Here is a 17,393-nt window from a genome sequence, read left to right on the forward strand (position 1 = left end):
ATCTTGAGGTTAGGGGCAGGCCTGCCAATTTGCAGGCTGATGGGGGATCTCTACTGGCCAGGCAGCCCTGGCCAAGAGGAGGTGGCACTGCGGGTCATACCCCCAGCCCCACTGGAACGGTGGGGGTGGAGCATGGGAGGGCTCTTGTCAAATTCAGGCATCACAAAACGGGGGGAACCTGGGAGAGCAGGGAAAGTAAAGAGATTGATTAGAATTGTCCAACCTTTGTTTCCATCAGTAGATCCCAACGCCCCTCCCACTTTTAGAGGTGGGGAAACCAAGGCACAGAGCAGGAACAGGCCTTGGCCAAGGACACGCAGCTGGCCAGTAACAGAACCAGGACTAGAACGCAGGTGTCCTAAACCTCAGGCAGGACTTTATCCCTCGAGACCCCGGCAAGCCAGAGAGAGGGGCTGTGAACCAGTCCGATTCAGACTGGAGTGGCAGGCAGCCATGGGAGGGGAGAGATTTTCACACATTCAGCCCCTGGGGAGATGAGCTGGGCTCTGAGATCTTCCCCTGAACCAATTTAAGCAGCCTTTGATCTTCCTGCATCTAAATGCAGAAGAGACTGGGACTTCCACGCATATCCTCTTGCTCAAATTTCCACCTGTGTGTGGAGGGGAATAAACCACTAGATTTCTTCCCTGGCTGCTGGTGCAATATGATCTGAGCACCGGCCCGGGTGACGCACAGAAAGAGGGAGACCCCTATTTGATGCACGTACCAGAGATCAGGTGTTCGATGGCCCAAGGCTGAGGGATGCTTTCTGGGGCGGGGGCTCAGCAGAAATCTCAGCGTCAGCGTTTGCAAGGCACTAGTTTGACGGGGTGTAACCAACCCAATGGCATCACAGGCCAGAGGTCTGGAGCTAAGTGTGCAGTTTGCGGCGTTTATCGCGGCTCACAATCAGCCCCAGACCAGGCTCAGGTAACAGGCTCCTGGCCACGAGTTATTAAGCAACACGGATTGATATTTACGGCGCATCAGCTGATCAGAGGAAGATAGAATTTGCCACCTTGTGTGCACCCTGCCCAGTTCCTGCTCGCAAAGGACTTTGCCACTCGGGGAGGGGCTGGTGCTTTCGGATCGAAGAGGGCACAGGCCCAGAGTCAGAGGAGACAATATTTGCACATTTCACACAGAGGGAGATTTCCACACTGAGAGGTGTGGGGCCTGGTTTATTTATTTATTTTTTAAATAAAGAGACGGATGCAAAAAGATGCCGAGCTGGAGGAAAGGGAAACGCATCGGCTACTGCCTGAACGACAAGAAGAAAAAGAAACTGAATTTCCAGGGGTTTGAGGATCTCTGCAGGTAAGGGACAGAGTCTCTGGCACTCAGCGCCTTGGGAGATCCTTGGGAGCAGGGCAAAAAGAGGGGGCAGGTAGCCCAGGGCATGCACAAGGGACTGGGGAAAATGGCTGCATCAGCTACCGGTCTGACTGGCTTTCTGCTTCTAAACCTCTTGCTCTGCATCTCAAGCCTTCATCTAGCTGGGGGGTTAACTGACCCCCAACCATCGCTGCGGGGTCTGAGCTCCACACCCCCTTTTGACGTATTTATCCCTGGGAGGCAGGACTGTTATCCCTACTGTACCGTTGGGGAAACTGGGACCCGGAATGGCTTAGGCCCAGATCCTCAAAGGTACTGAGACTCCTAACTTCCAGTCGCACCCATGCATCTCAATGCATTTGAGGATCTGGGCCAAGCAGGGGACTTGAAACCAGGTTTCCCATATCCAAGGTTAGTACCCCAGCTGCTGCCTACCCTAGCCATGCTAGTTACAGGGTCTGTACCCGCGCCGTAGCTTTTAGCCTCACCCCCAGGTTGCATTATGTCCGAAACGAGCCCCCAAGCAACACCCGCACGGCACCACCAAAATGCAGACACCTCTGGAGGGGAGCATCGCTCATGGCTGAGTGTAACTATCCCAGGACCTTTATAGGGGAACTGGCTCCCACATCCTCCTGCTTTCATTGAACCCTAAGAACTAAGCATTAATTACTGTTTTAGCTGGGGATAGAAGATTGGACGCATTGGCCGAGGGCCCTCGATTAAATCTCTAGTCAATAACTACGCCCCACAGGGATCTGTAATAGTGATACAGAACAGACGGAAGCTCAGTTGCTAAAATCATATAAAATACTTGATGCTTACGTAGCGCCTTTCATCCGAGGGTCTCTGAGCTGGGTCGCTATCGTTATCCCCATTTTACAGATGGGGAAACCGAGGCACAGAGAGGCAAGGGCCCCTAGGGGACACAGCGAGTCAGTAGCAGAGCTGGAGATAAGACCCAAGAATCTTAATTCTAGCCACTAGACCACAGTCCTCCTAAACTGGTGAGGGATCCCAGGAGTCCTGGCTGCCAGCCTCTCTCTGCCTAACCACTAGACTCCCCTCCCTGAGCTGGGAAAGAACCCAGAAGTCCGGACTGCCAGCCCCCTTTCCTCTAACCCATAGATCACACTCCCGACCGGCAGCTGGCAGTCCATACCTCATAAAACTGCTCCCTGCTTTAACCCAGCCCACCCTCCGTAGATCTCACTTCCAACCCAGAGCTGGGGAAAGAACCCAGGAGTCCTGGGACGGATTTAAGGGGTGCCATTTAGGCTCCCAGCACAGGGGTGAATTTCACTCTGACTTTTCTTTGTGTTTTCCCCTCCTGCCCCCATTCCAGCTGCCAGAATTAAAATAGCCCCAAGTCTGTTTCGCACAACAGATGGTGCGCGCTCTGGGCCCCGAGGCTCTCACCTAACATCCTGGCTGGGGCGATGCTCCCGCTTGGCTCCGCGGGGTTGAGCTGCTTCCTTTTGGTTCAGATCAGCTCCCGGCTTGTGTTTTTGCAACATCAGTTGGTCCTTTGCCTCACTGAGGTGGAAATCTGGAACTGGCCAGCACACGCTGCTCTGAGTTCCAGCCAACCCTGCCACCTCAAGGCATTTTACCAAGGAAGTTAATATCATCAGCCTCATTCGGCAGGTGGGGGAAACTAAGGCACAAGACGGGGCAGGCAGGAAGTGACTTGCCCCCATTCACAGAGGCAGGCCTAGAACCGAGGGCTCCCGCCGCCCAGTCTAGTGCTCCGTCCACTAGGCCACGCTGCCTCTGGCGTCCTACACTCTAGGAAGCAAAGGGACTTTCTGGCCACCTGTGACAAATGTTTCGTGTATCTACAAGGGCCCAAACGGGCCCACTGTGGTCTGGCCTCGGGACCCCTCTACAGCCTCCATTACCCTTCCTTCCCTGGTTAGTCAGATTCCCAGGCTGGGACAGGGGCTGGTTTCCCAGCTACTGTGCTGAATTAACAGAGAGCTCAAAACAACACAACTCTCTCTGTCCGTTCACAGCGAGCTAGCGCCCCCAGACCCAGACTCAGAGCCCTGTCCCTGAATGCTCAGAACCTCACCCCCGCGTAGGCTGCCCTTCTAGTCCCCCAGCAGGTCTGCTGCTGCGTCAATTGCTCCCTCCCACCTTATGCAACACCTTCCCCCCTCCTGGGCTCATTCCCTTCACCTGGGCAGCAGGCTACCTGGAGCCATCACCCTCTTAAAGAGCCAGCTTCCCCCAGCAAGTAAGGGGAAACAAGCTGCCCTCGGCTGATGTCGGGGTGGGTCGGGGGATTGGCCCTAGGGTCTGATCCAGAGCTGCTGGGATCCGTTTCCATTGACATCGGATCAGGACCACGGTTTGTAAAGCACTTCAGGAGACTTATTCATTCTGTGACTTGCAGCAAAGTCTAGAGGCACCAAGTGAGATTGTGCCGGGCGCTGCCCAGACCCCAACCGAGATCAGGGCCCCGTCATGCCGGGCACTGCCCAGACCCCAACCGAGATCAGGACCCATCGCGCCAGGCACTGCCCAGACCTCGACCGAGATCAGGGCCCCGTCATGCCGGGCACTGCCCAGACTCCAACCGAGATCAGGGCCGCTTTGTGCTGGTTGCTGGACAGGCCCCGACTGAGATCAGGGGCCCACTATGCCAGGTGCTGCCCAGACACCAAAGTGAGACATAATCCCTGCCCCTAAGCACTCACTATCTAAATAGGCAAAGGGTGGATTATCAACCCCATTTTACAGATGGGGAACCTGAGGCACGGAGTGATGTGCGTGATCCCATGCTTGCAGCATGAATCACAGAATCATTCACCCTAAGGGCACCTCCCTTGCATGTATTGGTTAAAGCCTCTCAGGGTTGGCACACTAAAGGCCCAGCCCTCCCTCGCTCCTTATCTTATCTCTCCACTTCCCTTATCTCTGGCTTTCCCTCCTCTCCTTTCTCCCTCCCCTGTTCTCCCTCACTCTCTGTCTCAGCAGGTTCGAGGGCATCGACTTGTGATGTTTGTATAGAGAAGGAATGAAAGTCCCTCTTTATTATGTGTAGCGAGACACTGCCTAGATGCCACAGAAGACATCAGGGCGCTGCCCAGACCCCCACCGAGATCAGGGCCCCGTCACGCCAGGCGCTGCCCAGACCCCCACCGAGATCAGGGCCCCGTCACGCCAGGCGCTGCCCAGACCCCCACCGAGATCAGGGCCCCGTCACGCCAGGCGCTGCCCAGACCCCCACTGAGATCAGGGCCCCCCTGTGCCGGGTGCTCACAGACACATACAACATGCAAACTTGCACTGAAATAACAAAATCAGTGGTAACTCACACGTTTTGTCAATTGCATGCAAGTTTGTATGGCCCCTGATGTCAGCACAAAAGTTTCCTAGTTTGATAGCGCAATGAACTCAAACGATGATGGATAGTTCAGTGGTTTGAGCATTGGCCTGCTAAACCCAGGGATGTGAGTTCAATCCTTGAGAGGGCCATTTAGGGATCTGGGGGCAAAAGTTGGGGATTGGTCCTGCTTTGAGCAGGGGGTTGGACTAGATGATCTCCTGAGGTCCCTTTCAACCCTGATAGTCTATGATTCTATGACAGTTTTATTCCAAAATGACTGTCCTTGCAGATGCCCACCGAAATCTTGCCCCAGAGCGTGTAGGCCTTGTCTTCATGGGAAAGGGTTACCTTAATTCGGCTCCGAAGCTGCTCCAGGAAAAGCAGCACAAACCCGAGGGTGAAAGCTCCGGTTCCTGTTTAAGAGCCACATAGGTTCGGTTTAGCTTCCACCTGTTCTGATTTAAGCTGAAGCGAAAGAAGACGGGTTTAAACAAACATACGTCTCAAGGCAGGAGCTCGCGCCAGTTTAAAGTTACGCCGTTTTGCCAGTGTTCCCAGCCTTTGCAGAGTCGCTTCTGTTAGGAGGAGAAAGTGGTGCTACAAAGCAGGTGTGTTCTTTGGCACCGTCCTGTTTATTTACAAGAAATGTACACACAGTCCTGGTCTCCTGAGCACGGTCAAAACAGCAGCAGGCAGCTTCCTTGCACCGAAATTCCCAAGTCTGCCTCTCCAGCAGGTCCTGTGCGCAAGAAACAGCGTCTCTCTGCATCCTCGCAGTGACTTCCATTGGCAGATATCCCGCAACCTGCAGCCCAGGGAAAACACCCACACTGGGTGCGGCTTAGCTCTGACCTGCCATGCTTTGGGCAGTAAGCCCCCGGCGCCTGCAACCTTCTTGAGCCCAGAGAGGGGCTTCATTCCTCCTCCCATTGAGCCTGAAGCAGGGAGCTCAGCCCAGCGAGGCCTGTGATTGGTGTTGGATCAAAGGCATTAGGACCTTTCAGTATGACACCCCTTAGGTAAAAGGGTGCCACATTCTCCTCTAGATCTAAGTAGGCAAGGACAGAATTATTATCCACGTTTCACAGGTGGGGAAACTGAGGCAGGGAGCGATTAGAAGTGATTGGCTCAAGTCTGCACAGGGAGTCGGTGGCAAAGGTGGGGGGGTTGATCCTGTGACCCCTAGACCCCCAGTCCTGTTGGCTAATCACTGGGCCCTGCTGCCTCTCTCAGCATAATGCTCGGGTGCAAATCCCTGACTCGGTTTTTCTTTATTTTGTTTGCCCAGGCAACGAGGCTATGAAGTCATTGAGGTGAGTCTGAGCCGTGAGTGGCCTGGGAGCAGAGGTGTGCATTGGGGGGGGAGGGGGGCAGGGGATGCTGGAGGAGCGGGTCTTATATGGGAAGCTGTCACCCCGAGGTTTGCTACCGGGAACTTTGGCCATGTGCCAGCAGGCCACGCCGGGTCCGGCCTGGTTGGATGGGAGACCTTGGCACACCCTGATGTTATAGGGAGGGCCGTGGGTGACTCGCAGATGAGTCAGTGCCGGGGAGAGGGTGGTGCCGCAGGGCATGGTGGGGCTGACCCAGGATGCTGGCGCTAGGGGGCGCTGCGCTTCAGGGAGCGGAGTCGGGGTCTGCACAGTTGTTGTGCTAGAACAGAGGTCCCCAAATTGTGGGGCCAGCCCCCACGGGGGGGGCGGGAGGGGGACAGGGAGGGAGCGCCAGCCAGCCTCACTCCTGGCCCCATCCCCAGCCTGGCTCTGCTCCCGGCCCTGTGCCAGCCTCCAGCCTTGGCCCCCTTAATCCCTGCCCGCATCCCCCGCCCAAGCTGCGGCCCCGCTCCTGGGGGGCACAGACGGGGTGAGGGGGGTCGTGACCCTCAAAAGTCTGGAGACCGCTGTGCAAGGGGGTCTGGATATCTATAGGGGAATTACTGCGCTGGGACTCAGAGGGAAGAGAGCCCCCCTATCGAGCTCTGCTCCCTACAGCACCCCCTAGCAACGCATTGGGGTCAACCCTGCGCTCCCCACCCCGGGTCTTCTTGGCCCTGCTCAGAGCAACGCAGAGCTGGCTAGAGGACAGGTGATAAAAATCAAGCGGGGGCGGGAGAATAGGTCAATGGCCCAGCTGCCTGGATACCAGGCTGATGGGCACCCAAGATGGAGCATGCCAGAACCCATCGCCTCCCTCTGCAGAGGGGCTGAGGATTTAAGTGCCCGTCTTTGTTTGCCTGCGCTGGGATCGGCCCCGTCTGTCAATAAGAACTGGTTTAAACTGACAGCAGCTGGCAAAGTCCACAGAGATAAAGCGAGAGCCGTTTCTGGGTGGCACTGGGTGAGGATGACCAATATGGTACGGAGTCAATAAGGCATTAACTCGGGTGGGCGTGGAAGAGATGGGTGCTTTGTTCGCTGGTGTGTGGTCATTCCCCCCCCTCCCTCGGGTGATGAATCATCACAACTTTCAGATAGCGTGAAGGATCAGAACAATTTACAAACTTACGGGCCTGGGGAGGATTCCCTCCCACCCCCGCCCCGCCACCGAAAGGCTTCCACCTCTGGGGTGGGGCAGGGCAGCTGATTATAAAGAGATCACTCCCGCCCCCCCGCCCCACTGAGATGCAGCCACTTCTGGGGAGGGACGCACTGCTTGCTGTCTTTGCCCACTACGCTGCAATATTACTTTGCAGGGGCTCAGCAGGTCCTAGAATGTCTGTGTTCATTGGCGACAACTGGGTTCCTGGCGGTGCTGAGAGTAGTGGGACCAAAGGTGAAAGGCACCGCAGGGTCGAAAGTCAAAGGACGCTGTCAGAAGAGCGGGGCGGGAAGTTTTCTCGCCAAACCCAAACATCTCCTGGGGAAGGGGGCCTCAGGCCTGGAATTTCACTCACAACAAGAGTCAGCAAATAGCCCAGCAAATAGGGGCATGCACCTGGCATTCATAGGCCTGAAGGCACCGCTGTGCCCGCCTAGTCTGACCTGCATCACACATGCACTAATCCCGGTTTGAACTTCGGCAGATCTTTAAAAAGAAAAAAGAAAAGCAGCAGCCCATCCCATCTTGATTTACAAATTGCCAGCGAGGGAGAACCCGCCAGGACGCCTGGCCAGTCATTCCAAAGGTTCGCGATGCTCCCTGTTAAAAACACACGCTTTCGATCCCTTCTGAATTCGTCTAGCTTCACCTTCCAGCCGTCACCAGGGCTCAAATCCCTGCTCGGCCTGAGCTGGAGTTGGGGACAGGAAAGACTGAGAAATCACCCCCCACCCCCCCGAGAAGAGCTAATAGCCTCGAGATCGGAATCCACTGCTAGGATGGGGAAGACCAAATTATGCACACCTAGGGTGACTGGATGTTCCGATTTTATAGGGACAGTTCTGATGTTGGGGTCTTTTTCTCACGTAAGCACCTATTACCCCCCACCTCCTGTCCCGATTTTTGACACTTGCTATCTGGCCAGCCTACGCACACACGAAAGGGGGTGCGTTTGTGAATTTGCCAGCGTGCCAGTTAGCGATTACAGCTGAAATCTACCGAAGCCGGTTTGCTGATATATAATCAGATCCAACAGCGATTGAGTCCAGCGAGTGTCAGCTTACTAGTTCAACGCTTTTCTTTTCAGATCAACTTTTAACTTGAACAGCATTTCTCAAATCACGACACTTGCTTATTCATAACCAACTACCAAATTATTAATCCTTTAGTACAGGGTAACCAGATGTCCCGTTTTTAAAGGGACAGTCCCAGTTTTGGAGACTTTTTCTTACATAGGCGCCTATTACCACCCACCCCCTGTCCTGTTTTTTCACAGTTGCGATCTGGTCACCCTACTTTAGTACCTAACACATTTGTCACCCTTCCAAGGGTGCGCTTGCCTTCCAGACACTTTGAAGAGTGTGGCTACTGCTCTCTGACTAGGCTGGCCCACCAGGGACCAGGTTCAAATAGTAAAAGCCATGGCTAAAGCAATTCTTTTCGAGCTCTCTTAGGCCACTTTTTACAAAGGAGTTAAAATCTAAAATAAGGTCCTTTGGTGTCTCACTGGAGAGGGTGGACTCAGCAAGGAAACCGACAGCTGGTTATAATGGAAGAACAGAAGGGGGAAACACAACCTTTGGAATTAAATCTCACCACTTCTTATCCCAAGTCTCTTTTCCAGAGCAGCAATGGACCCTGGGTGTCTCCCAGGCCTGGTAAGTGTGGTGACCCCCTGGCACTCTCTTTCTCTGCGTTTTGTTGGCCAAACATGTCCTAAGGTCTCGGATTTGTCCTGATGAGGGCTGGGAAATGTTGGGATGGGTTCCCAGCCTTGCTCTGGGTCCCAGCAAAGAAGGGTTTTTAATCTCCGCTTCTCCTCCCGTCCCAGATTGACTTGGCCAAACCCCTCTGTGAGCAGGGCCCCTTTGACGTCATCATCCACAAACTCTCTGACCTGATCCTCGAGTCCAGCTATGACAGCCAGTCTCACCAGCTCATCCGCGACTTCCAGGTAAGGACTTAGTAGATTCCACTAGGATCTTCCATGACCCAGGCCAAGGCCATCCCCTCCTTCCCCACAATAATTCCTTCTTGAACGGGAGCAGATCTTTAAAAGAAAAAAAAAATCCCCTCTTGATTCAACATGGAGAATCCACCACAACCACTGGTAAGTTCTTCCAATGGCTAATTAACCCTGTTAAAAATGGATGCCTTATTCCCAGTTTGAATTTTTCCAGCTTCAACTTCCAGCCATTGGATTTTGTTAAATCTTCCTCTGCTAGACCAAAAAGCCCATGATCAAATTTCTGTTCCCCACATAGGTCCTTATAGACTGGGATCTTCTCTTTACTAAGTGAAATAGATTGAGCTCTTTGAGACTATCCCTATAGGGCAGTCCTTATTCCCCTGGCTCGTCTCTGACCCTTCTCCAATTTATCAGCGTCCTTCTTGAATTGTAGACACCAGAACTGGACACAGGATTCCAGCAGCGGTCGCACCCGTGCCAAATATGGAGGGTAAATAACCTCTTGACCGATACTCACGAGTCCCCTGCTTAGGTGCACGTGGTGTCTTTGTCTCCCACTAGTGGTAGCTCTGGTTACAGTGCTCCTTAGTACAGGAAGTGCCTTTTGGATTCCGCTCCCCAGAATGCGTAACGAAGCGTCTGAGTCTGGACAGCACCTGCGTTAGCAGCGAGGTGATCAACACAAACCCACTAACTGGCTTTGCGGCTTTAAACCTCCCCCGCCTCCAGGGCTAATTACACATTTGCTTTGGTCCTTCAGACCTATGTGGAAACCTATTCCAGCATCATCCTCCTTGACCCATTTCCAGCTGTACGGCTGCTCCTGGACCGATTTGAATCCTATCGCCTCCTCCAGGACTTTCAGAAGCAAGGTATGCGTTTCTGGGGTCTCCTGGTAAAGCCCAGGTGGCCAATATCCAGTTGCGCTCTTCCCCCAGAACAGACTGAAGCAGTCCCCTAACTCGGAGGCGCTGTCAGACCAGAGAGGAAGGATGGCCTGGTGATCAGAGCATTAGCTTAGGCCTTGAGAGTCCAGCATTCCCTGCTCTGAACCATATTCCCTGCAGGGCAAGGTTAGAGAGAAGGTGGCCAGTGTGAATGCGGTGATGACTCACGGCCCGCTAAGGGGAGCTGGGCCCCATAGAGCGCCTTCTAGAGGCATGGCTAAGAGCTTGGCTTTTGGCTCAGGCAGCAGCCATGTGTGGGAGCCAGGGGTTCAATCCTAACGTGGGGTGGGCGGGGAGAGAGACCCAGTTCTATGGAACAGCTAAGATGTCAAGGAGGGCGGGAATGCAGGAGCTGAGTGGGGGGGGGGCGTGTGTCTGGGGCTGTGTGTGTTGGGGGCCGGGCTTGGGGGCACAGGCAGGGCTGTGTGTGTGGGAGGGGTGGTGGAGCCTCGCAGTGGGGTGGGGAGCGGGGACAGCTCACACCCATGCAAACCACCCACTCCACGCTTATTTCTGCCCCACCCTGCTCTGCAGACAGCTGCATCTTCTCCCCGCCCTATGTGGAGCTGAACAGCGGGACCGGGCGTGAGGCGGTGGCACGGATCCGGGAGCAGGGCCTCACCTTCCCCTTAAGTGAGTGAGCCCAGCACCTCCTTAATCCATGGGGCCTTTATACCTGGGGGGGAGGGGGAGGAGAACCAGCCTCATGGCACTAGGTGCTGCTGATGAACCAGAGCACCTGAAACCAATCAAAATACGTCCCCTCCTGCCACCTGTCCTGACACCCAGGGAGCTGCTCTGCACCCCGCCATGCTGGGCTTGCAATCCCACCAGTGCAATGAGTTTCCAGGCCTCGGTGCTCCCCGGCTCGCCCTGCCACGCTGAGCCGTGGGCAAAGCGTGGGCTGCAGTGCGGTGGGGATAACAGCCTGCTGCTGCTGCTGGCTTGTGGAGTTGCTCTTTTGGCTCAAGCAGTAGCGGCTTGTGCTCGGGGGGACCCGGGTTCAAATCCTGCTGGTCGCCTGGATGGGGCTGGTTCTTACATTCCCACCTAAGGGAACGCTGGCCAAATAAACTGCCGACTCAGGGCCTCACTGACTATGGGGCAAAGGGAGCCAGAGCAGAGAAGGGGCAGGGCGGGTGGGCAGGGCAGACCTGTGCTCTGGCTATTCTGTGTCCATGCACCGCCCCCTGGGGGAGGAGGTGGGAGCTGCTGCAGCTCCCCAGCCACTGACTGGGGGACGTGCTGGGGGGCTCGGCTTCAGTCACACCCCAACGGCTGGGAGGGGAGGGATTTGGAGTAGAAAGTTCCAGGCCCAGGAGCCCCATTGGCTCTTGTTGGATGAGTCAGAGCCCAGGGTGGAACAAGGGGCGGGGCTAAGTCATCTCACTCCCCACTGTCTCCTCCTCTTCCTCCTTCAGTTTGCAAAACCCGGGTGGCTCACGGACCCAGCTCCCACGAGGTCAGTAGCATCGTGTCCCAGAACCTGCTCGTAAAGGGTTGGCTACAGCTCCTCCTCCTGCGGCTAGGCCACGGGGAGGATAACAGCCTACTACTGTGGCTTGCTAATGGAATTACTCTTTTAGCTCAAGCCGCGGAGGCCTGGGTGGCTGCGTGAGAGGTTGTGGGTTTAAATCCCTCAGCTGACCCATTTTGAGGGGTGGGTATAAAAGCACTAGGAGACTTTGGGGTGGGTGGGTAAGAAAGGAGGGGCAAGTGCCCTCTTAACACACCAAGAGCAATGCCAAAGATCAGGGTGGGGTCAGCAGTGGGGCTGCTGGGAAGTTTTCTATTTAAATAGTTTTTGCTGGAAAAATCAGATTTTTAACGACACAGAAAGTGGCTGCTTCCCACTGGAAAAATCCAATTTTTCCTCAGAAAAAAAAAAAGAACAAAGAACCCCCCCCTGCCCCCAGATTTGGCCCAACACCCAAAAATTTCTATTTGGAAATGTTGCTGGGGTACTTTATGGGAGTTGTCGTTTGGGACCTTTATTTCTTCATGCTCTAGGCACTGAATTCAATCTCCCAGGATGCACCAAGTTATTCTCTTCCTCAGCCCCCACAGTGCATCATGGGAGCTGTAGTTCAGCTGTTTTATGTCTCCTTTCTGTCCCATGGGCTAGCTGCCCAGGGGGACTGCATCTCCCATGATGCACCACTGTGGCTCAGGAGGGGAAAGCTTGGTTCATCATGGGAGACGTAGTCCAGCTAGGAAGCCCCACCAATTGAGGTATGAGGCACCAGGACTGTGTTTCTGAGCCCCTCTCTCCCTGCCGCCCATTCTCTGACCCTCCTAGTCCTCGTTATGCAGCCACTGGGGTGTGTCTGGATGAGACCACACCTCCCAGCATGCTGTGGGGCTGGGCAGTGGCTCAGTATAGGGCGTTGCATGGAACTCCCCGCCTGCAACAAGTCGGTCCAACAGACAGCATTGCAGGCTGGGAGCTGTGCCCCATTCACAGGCCACACCTCTGGTTCCAGCTGCAATTGGCTGCTGGCAAGTTGCCATGGCAACCAGGGCTAGAGGGAGGCTAGAAGGGGGTGGGGCTAAGGAAGCCCCTCCCCTTTCCCCATCCCTCGAGAGAGGCCCCCTATAGACACGTCCCCGCCCTATGGAGGCCCCTCCATCCGTTACCCTGCTCTTCTCCGCTCTCCCCGCCCCCCGATAGATGGCGCTGATCTTCAGCGAGGAGGGGCTGGGGGAGGTGAGCGCCCCCTGCTTGCTCCAGAGCTTCGTCAACCACGACGCTGTCCTCTTCAAGGTCTTCGTGGTGGGCTCCTCCCACTTCGTGGTGCGCCGGCCGTCCCTGAAGAACTTCCCGCGAGGGGAATCAGGTGTGTATGTGTGTGTGTGTGTGTGTGTGTGTGAGGGGCGGAGGGAGCACCTGGGCCATCTCCTCCTTTGGGACTCTGTGGTCCCTCCAGCCCTCGGTCTCCCTGCTGAGGCAGCCCAGGGCGGGTGGGGAGAGCAGTTAGCGCCAATCCTGGAAGGGGCGGTTCGGTGCCACGGGCTCCCGTCCCTGGAGAAACAGGGTTGAGGCCCAGCAAGCTCATTGCACGGATGACCATCCGGTTTGCTCTGTACTGAGCTGGAATCAAGCCGGGCAACCTGGGGTGCAAAAGCATTCACGCGCCCTCAGAGTAAGGGCCAGATCCCCAGCTGGGGTCAACCATCCGTTGCCCCACTGGGGTCAATGGGGCCAGATCCCCAGCCGGGGACAACGGGCATCGCTTGTCAGTTGCGTCAGCGACAGAGTGCATGGCTCTGAACCGGTGACAACTGAACCCGGAGTCTCTCTGGACCCCGGGGCTGGGGAATTTCCCGGGAGCACCCCGAGCCCAGGCGAGCCGGGCTCGCGACCTCGCTCTGTTCCTTACAGCCAGGAGAAGCATCTTCTTCAACAGCCACAGTGTCTCCAAGCCGGAGTCCTGCTCCCGCCTGACTGAGGTGAGTACGGGCGCGGGGCCAGAGGCCGAGAGGAAGAATAAGCGAGCGCTGCAGACAGAGGGAGGCTGGGGAGGGAGCGAATCCACCCCGGGGGGCTAGAGATGCAGAGGGAGAGAGCCTTGCAGCGGCTCTGAGCTGAGGGGGCGCTGTGCCTCAGGGAGTGGGGTGAGGGGCTCACTAGGGGGCCACTGTCCCCCATGCCCCAGTGCGGCGCTAGGGGGCTGCTTTACCCTCTGAGTTATCTGTCCTAGCGGAGGGGATTTGTCCATCTCCCAGAGCTAGCCTTACTCCCTCGGCTTCCTTCCCGGAGACACCCCGCCGGGCGTCCCTCCCAGTGACTCCCCCAAGCCCATGGTGCTCTCTGCCCCTTTGCCAGCTGGATGAGGCGACCCTGGAGCCCACCCCGCCCTCTGACAACGTCATCTGCCGAGCCATGCGGGGCCTGCGCTCCACCCTGGGGCTCTCTCTGTTTGGGGTGGATCTGATTGTGGAGAAGCAGACGGGGCGGTGCGCCGTCATAGACGTCAACGCCTTCCCAGGTGAGAGCACGAGGGAGGAAAAGGGGGGCTCAGCAGGGGGCGCTTTCCCAACAGTCAGTGCTGGCTCTTATGCCCCAGTGTTGCACTCGGGGGCGCTGTGCTGCAGGGAGCAGAAATGGGCAGGGCGTGGCCGCTGTTGCTGCAGAGATCTCTTACTCAGCACCAAGGTGCAGCCACCTCTGGGGTGGTTCAGGTCAGCTGTTTAACATGCAGTGTTTGTAAGGGGCTCTGGGACGCCCTGGTACAGCCCGGATGACTCTTTGGTGGCCTCCGCAGGTTATGAAGGCGTCCCGGAGTTCTTCTCAGCCCTCCTGAATCACATCGAGACACTGTTGGAGAGCCACGAGCAGGCAGCCCGGGCCAGGGTGCTTGTGGCTGAGTATTCCCTGCACCAGCAGGCATCACATGTGGACAAGGCCCAGGAGAGCACCCACGACACCGACCTGAGGGCCCCTTGGCTGGCCAATTCCCTCGAGACCCCCAAGTCGGCACCGGCTGAGAGCAGCTTCTTCACCTTCGCCGTTCTGCCTGCCGTGCTCTCCCGGCACTGACGGGGGTGCTGTGTCGGCTGGCCTTTCCGAGGGAGCAGGGAAGCGCTGGGCATCCAAAGAGAACAGGAGCGAAGTCGTGCCTATCCCAGCGGGGAAAATTCCCAAACAGCCGGCATCCGGAGCCAGCAGGATCTCAACAGGAGCCACCTCTCTGGGGTCACAGAACTGCACCTCCCTGCTTGGACCAGACCAGACCACTGGTCCATACAGTCCAGTACTACACCTCCCTTCCTGTATGGACCAGCTCAGACCACTGGTCCCTATAAGTACAGCACTGAACCTCTCTGCTTGGGCCAGATCAGATCAGCGGTCCATATAGTCCAGTATTGCACCTCCCTTCCTGCATGGACCGGATCAGACCATTGGTCCATATAGTCCAGTACTGCACCTCCCTGCTTGGATCAGCCCAGTGTTCCATATAGTGCAGTCCCTTACCTCCCTGTCTGGATCAGACCAGAGCCCTAGGTCCAATCCAGCTCAGGTCACCGGTCCGTATAGTGCAGTACTGCACCTCCCTGCTTGGACCCAACCAGACCAGACACTACGGGTCCGTATAGCCCAGCCTCTTCGCCTCCAGCACTCAGTAAACCATACCCCCATAATGCACACCCTCGCAGATAAGGACTGACTGTCCTCTTGGACTGTTCCAAATCCAGCAGCAAGGGGGCTGCATGTTCCAAAAACTCAAAGGGGTGGCCGAGCCACTCACGCCCCCTGGCGGGGTGATGGCAAAAATGCAGACAACATGGGAGCCGTGGAGAATAAATCGTACTCACGTCCCAACCAAAGGACTTGGGGTGCTAGGTTGTGCTGCATGCTGGGGCCTGTGGGGGGGGGGGGGGAGATTGAGTCCCCTCTTATTCGATTCTCCTTCCTTGAAAGGAGTCTCAGCACTGAATTAAGGCAGGGGACTGGCTGCTTCTGTTTTCAAAACCCCCATGGGTTTCCTGGCCTGTCCCTTGGGCCATGGGATGCTCTCAGCCTCCTGGAGGGGAATCTGCACCCCGCAGAGCGGGATCTGAAAGGGCAAATGCCACATGTGGAAAGTTTTATTGCAGACTATGAAGGGGGAGAGGAAGGGGACAGAGGGCAGGAGGAAGGCTGTCCAGTGAAGTAGCAAGACCCAGCTGACAGGGTTTTAAAAACAATAAAACTAAGATTTATTTTAAAAAACCAATAGAGCTTCCATACCATAACGCTACCAGCCAGAGGTCCTTCCCAGATACCTTTCGTCCTGCAGCTCTGACTCCCAGCCAGAAGCCAGGGAGTTTTATAGAGGGATTCCCTACCCAGAATCCTCTGCAGGGAAGGAAGCCCCCTCCCTACTCTCTCTGGGCAATTGACAGCCCATCTGGCCAATCAACTCTTTTTCCCTCATTCCTCACTCTCCAGGGCTTCCCCTCCAACGCCAAGTGCCTTGTCCTGAATTAGCTTGATCCACTTTGGAAGTGGATTAGACTAATCCGGAACAAGGTGTTCTTATTCCGGATGAAGAGTGTGGATGGAATTAATCGGGAATAGTCAATCCGCTTTCAACTCACACCATCTCTGCACGGGGAATAACTTTCAAGTGTAGACCAGCAACTGAGCGCTGCCATATACCAGAGAAGATCGGTCGAGGTCTGTCTGTCGTGTATCCAGACATAAAGGTCCCTGGGTGCGATTCCCATGACACAGCCATTCTGTGCCCAGGGGAGAACCTGACCTTGTCTTGAAACGAGTGGTGGGCAAAAAAATTCCAACCAAAACCTTATTTCTGGCAGCTTCGGTAACCCCAAAACATTTTGCGACGCTGTGTCAACTTTGCCAAATGGTTTTGGTTGGGAAAAGACCTGAAAAAGAAATGTAAGGAAGCTGGAAAATTTTGAAATGCGTCATTTCGGCACAAAACCGCTTAGGTTTCAGTCAGAACAAATTTTTTTCCTTCCAGTCTTGTTTTGAAAATAAAAGGGAAGGAAATCCAAAGCATTCAAACCCGTTCAAAATCAAAACGTTTCCTTCAGCCCGAAATGACATTTTTCAGCTTTTGAATTTGCCCAAAGTTTTGAAAAAAATTGGTTTTTGGGTTTTGTTTTTACTCAAAATGATTTTTTCTTTTTAACCATTGTTTTGGAATTGTCGGCAAACTGAGAAATCGGTTATTCACGCCGATCTCTTTGGGACGGGCAGGTAGGGGGACCCGATAGCAACTGTGAGACAACGGGACAGAGGGTGGGGGGTAATAGGCGCCTATATATGAAAAAGTCCCCAAAAACGGAACTGTCCCTATAAAAACGGGACATCTGGTCACCCTAGATGGGCTGCATCAGTGGTGAATCCCACAGACCCCTTTGAAATTTCTTGTCTCCGCCCCCACTGAAATATACATGTGCTTGTAAGTTTCCAGGCTCCTCACTCCCCCTGAAAATCTTGATGGCTACATTTTGATAGGCTAACCAATGGGAATAAAAGCCGAGATTATTATTTTGAGGGGGTAGTGAATGTCTGTCCTTGTCTGACGGGGCTCAGGAGTGGAAAGGGGCTGCTATGAACACAGCCAGGGCGGAGGAGTACGGAGGAAAGGGCCGTGCGGGTGAGGTGAGGAGAACTCATGCAAATTCCACGCAAATTTCACCTCTAATTGCTCTCATTTGCATGCATTAATTATGTAAATTAGCCACCATTTTTAGGCTCCACCTCCTTCCTGGTGTGCTGTTGGTTACCTTGCCACTCCATAGCCAGCTGGAGGAA

The 17,393-nt window shown here is 55.2% G+C and overlaps 1 protein-coding gene across 2 annotated transcripts; it reads left to right on the top strand.

Annotated features, from left to right (window-relative positions):
- Positions 1-652: 652 nt before the first annotated feature.
- Positions 653-15,454, top strand: LOC125628202 (inositol-tetrakisphosphate 1-kinase-like). Of its 2 annotated transcripts, none has more exons than XM_048833083.2 (10): positions 653-1,317; positions 5,958-5,982; positions 9,039-9,161; positions 9,937-10,048; positions 10,658-10,756; positions 11,545-11,585; positions 12,795-12,960; positions 13,506-13,573; positions 13,950-14,112; positions 14,389-15,454. In XM_048833083.2, the coding sequence occupies exons 1-10, from the start codon at positions 1,223-1,225 to the stop codon at positions 14,661-14,663; spliced, it is 1,167 nt and encodes a 388-aa protein (XP_048689040.1). In that variant the 5' UTR covers positions 653-1,222; the 3' UTR covers positions 14,664-15,454. The 2 variants fall into 2 exon arrangements, with proteins under 2 accessions (XP_048689040.1, XP_074978624.1); XM_075122523.1 differs by having other exon boundaries at positions 12,888-12,960.
- Positions 15,455-17,393: the final 1,939 nt, after the last annotated feature.

Source organism: Caretta caretta, chromosome 23 (assembly GCF_965140235.1).
Source record: "Caretta caretta isolate rCarCar2 chromosome 23, rCarCar1.hap1, whole genome shotgun sequence".
NCBI classification, from domain to species: Eukaryota; Metazoa; Chordata; order Testudines; family Cheloniidae; genus Caretta; species Caretta caretta.

What these genes read in the sequence shown, in the direction of transcription:
- LOC125628202 (XM_048833083.2), top strand. Translation starts at nt 1,223, where the DNA reads ATGCCGAGCTGGAGGAAAGGGAAACGCATCGGCTACTGCCTGAACGAC. An exon ending in GAGGCTATGAAGTCATTGAG is followed by an intron (nt 5,983 to 9,038) that starts GTGAGTCTGAGC and finishes CTCCCGTCCCAG; the next exon opens with ATTGACTTGGCCAAACCCCT. An exon ending in AGCTCATCCGCGACTTCCAG is followed by an intron (nt 9,162 to 9,936) that starts GTAAGGACTTAG and finishes TTGGTCCTTCAG; the next exon opens with ACCTATGTGGAAACCTATTC.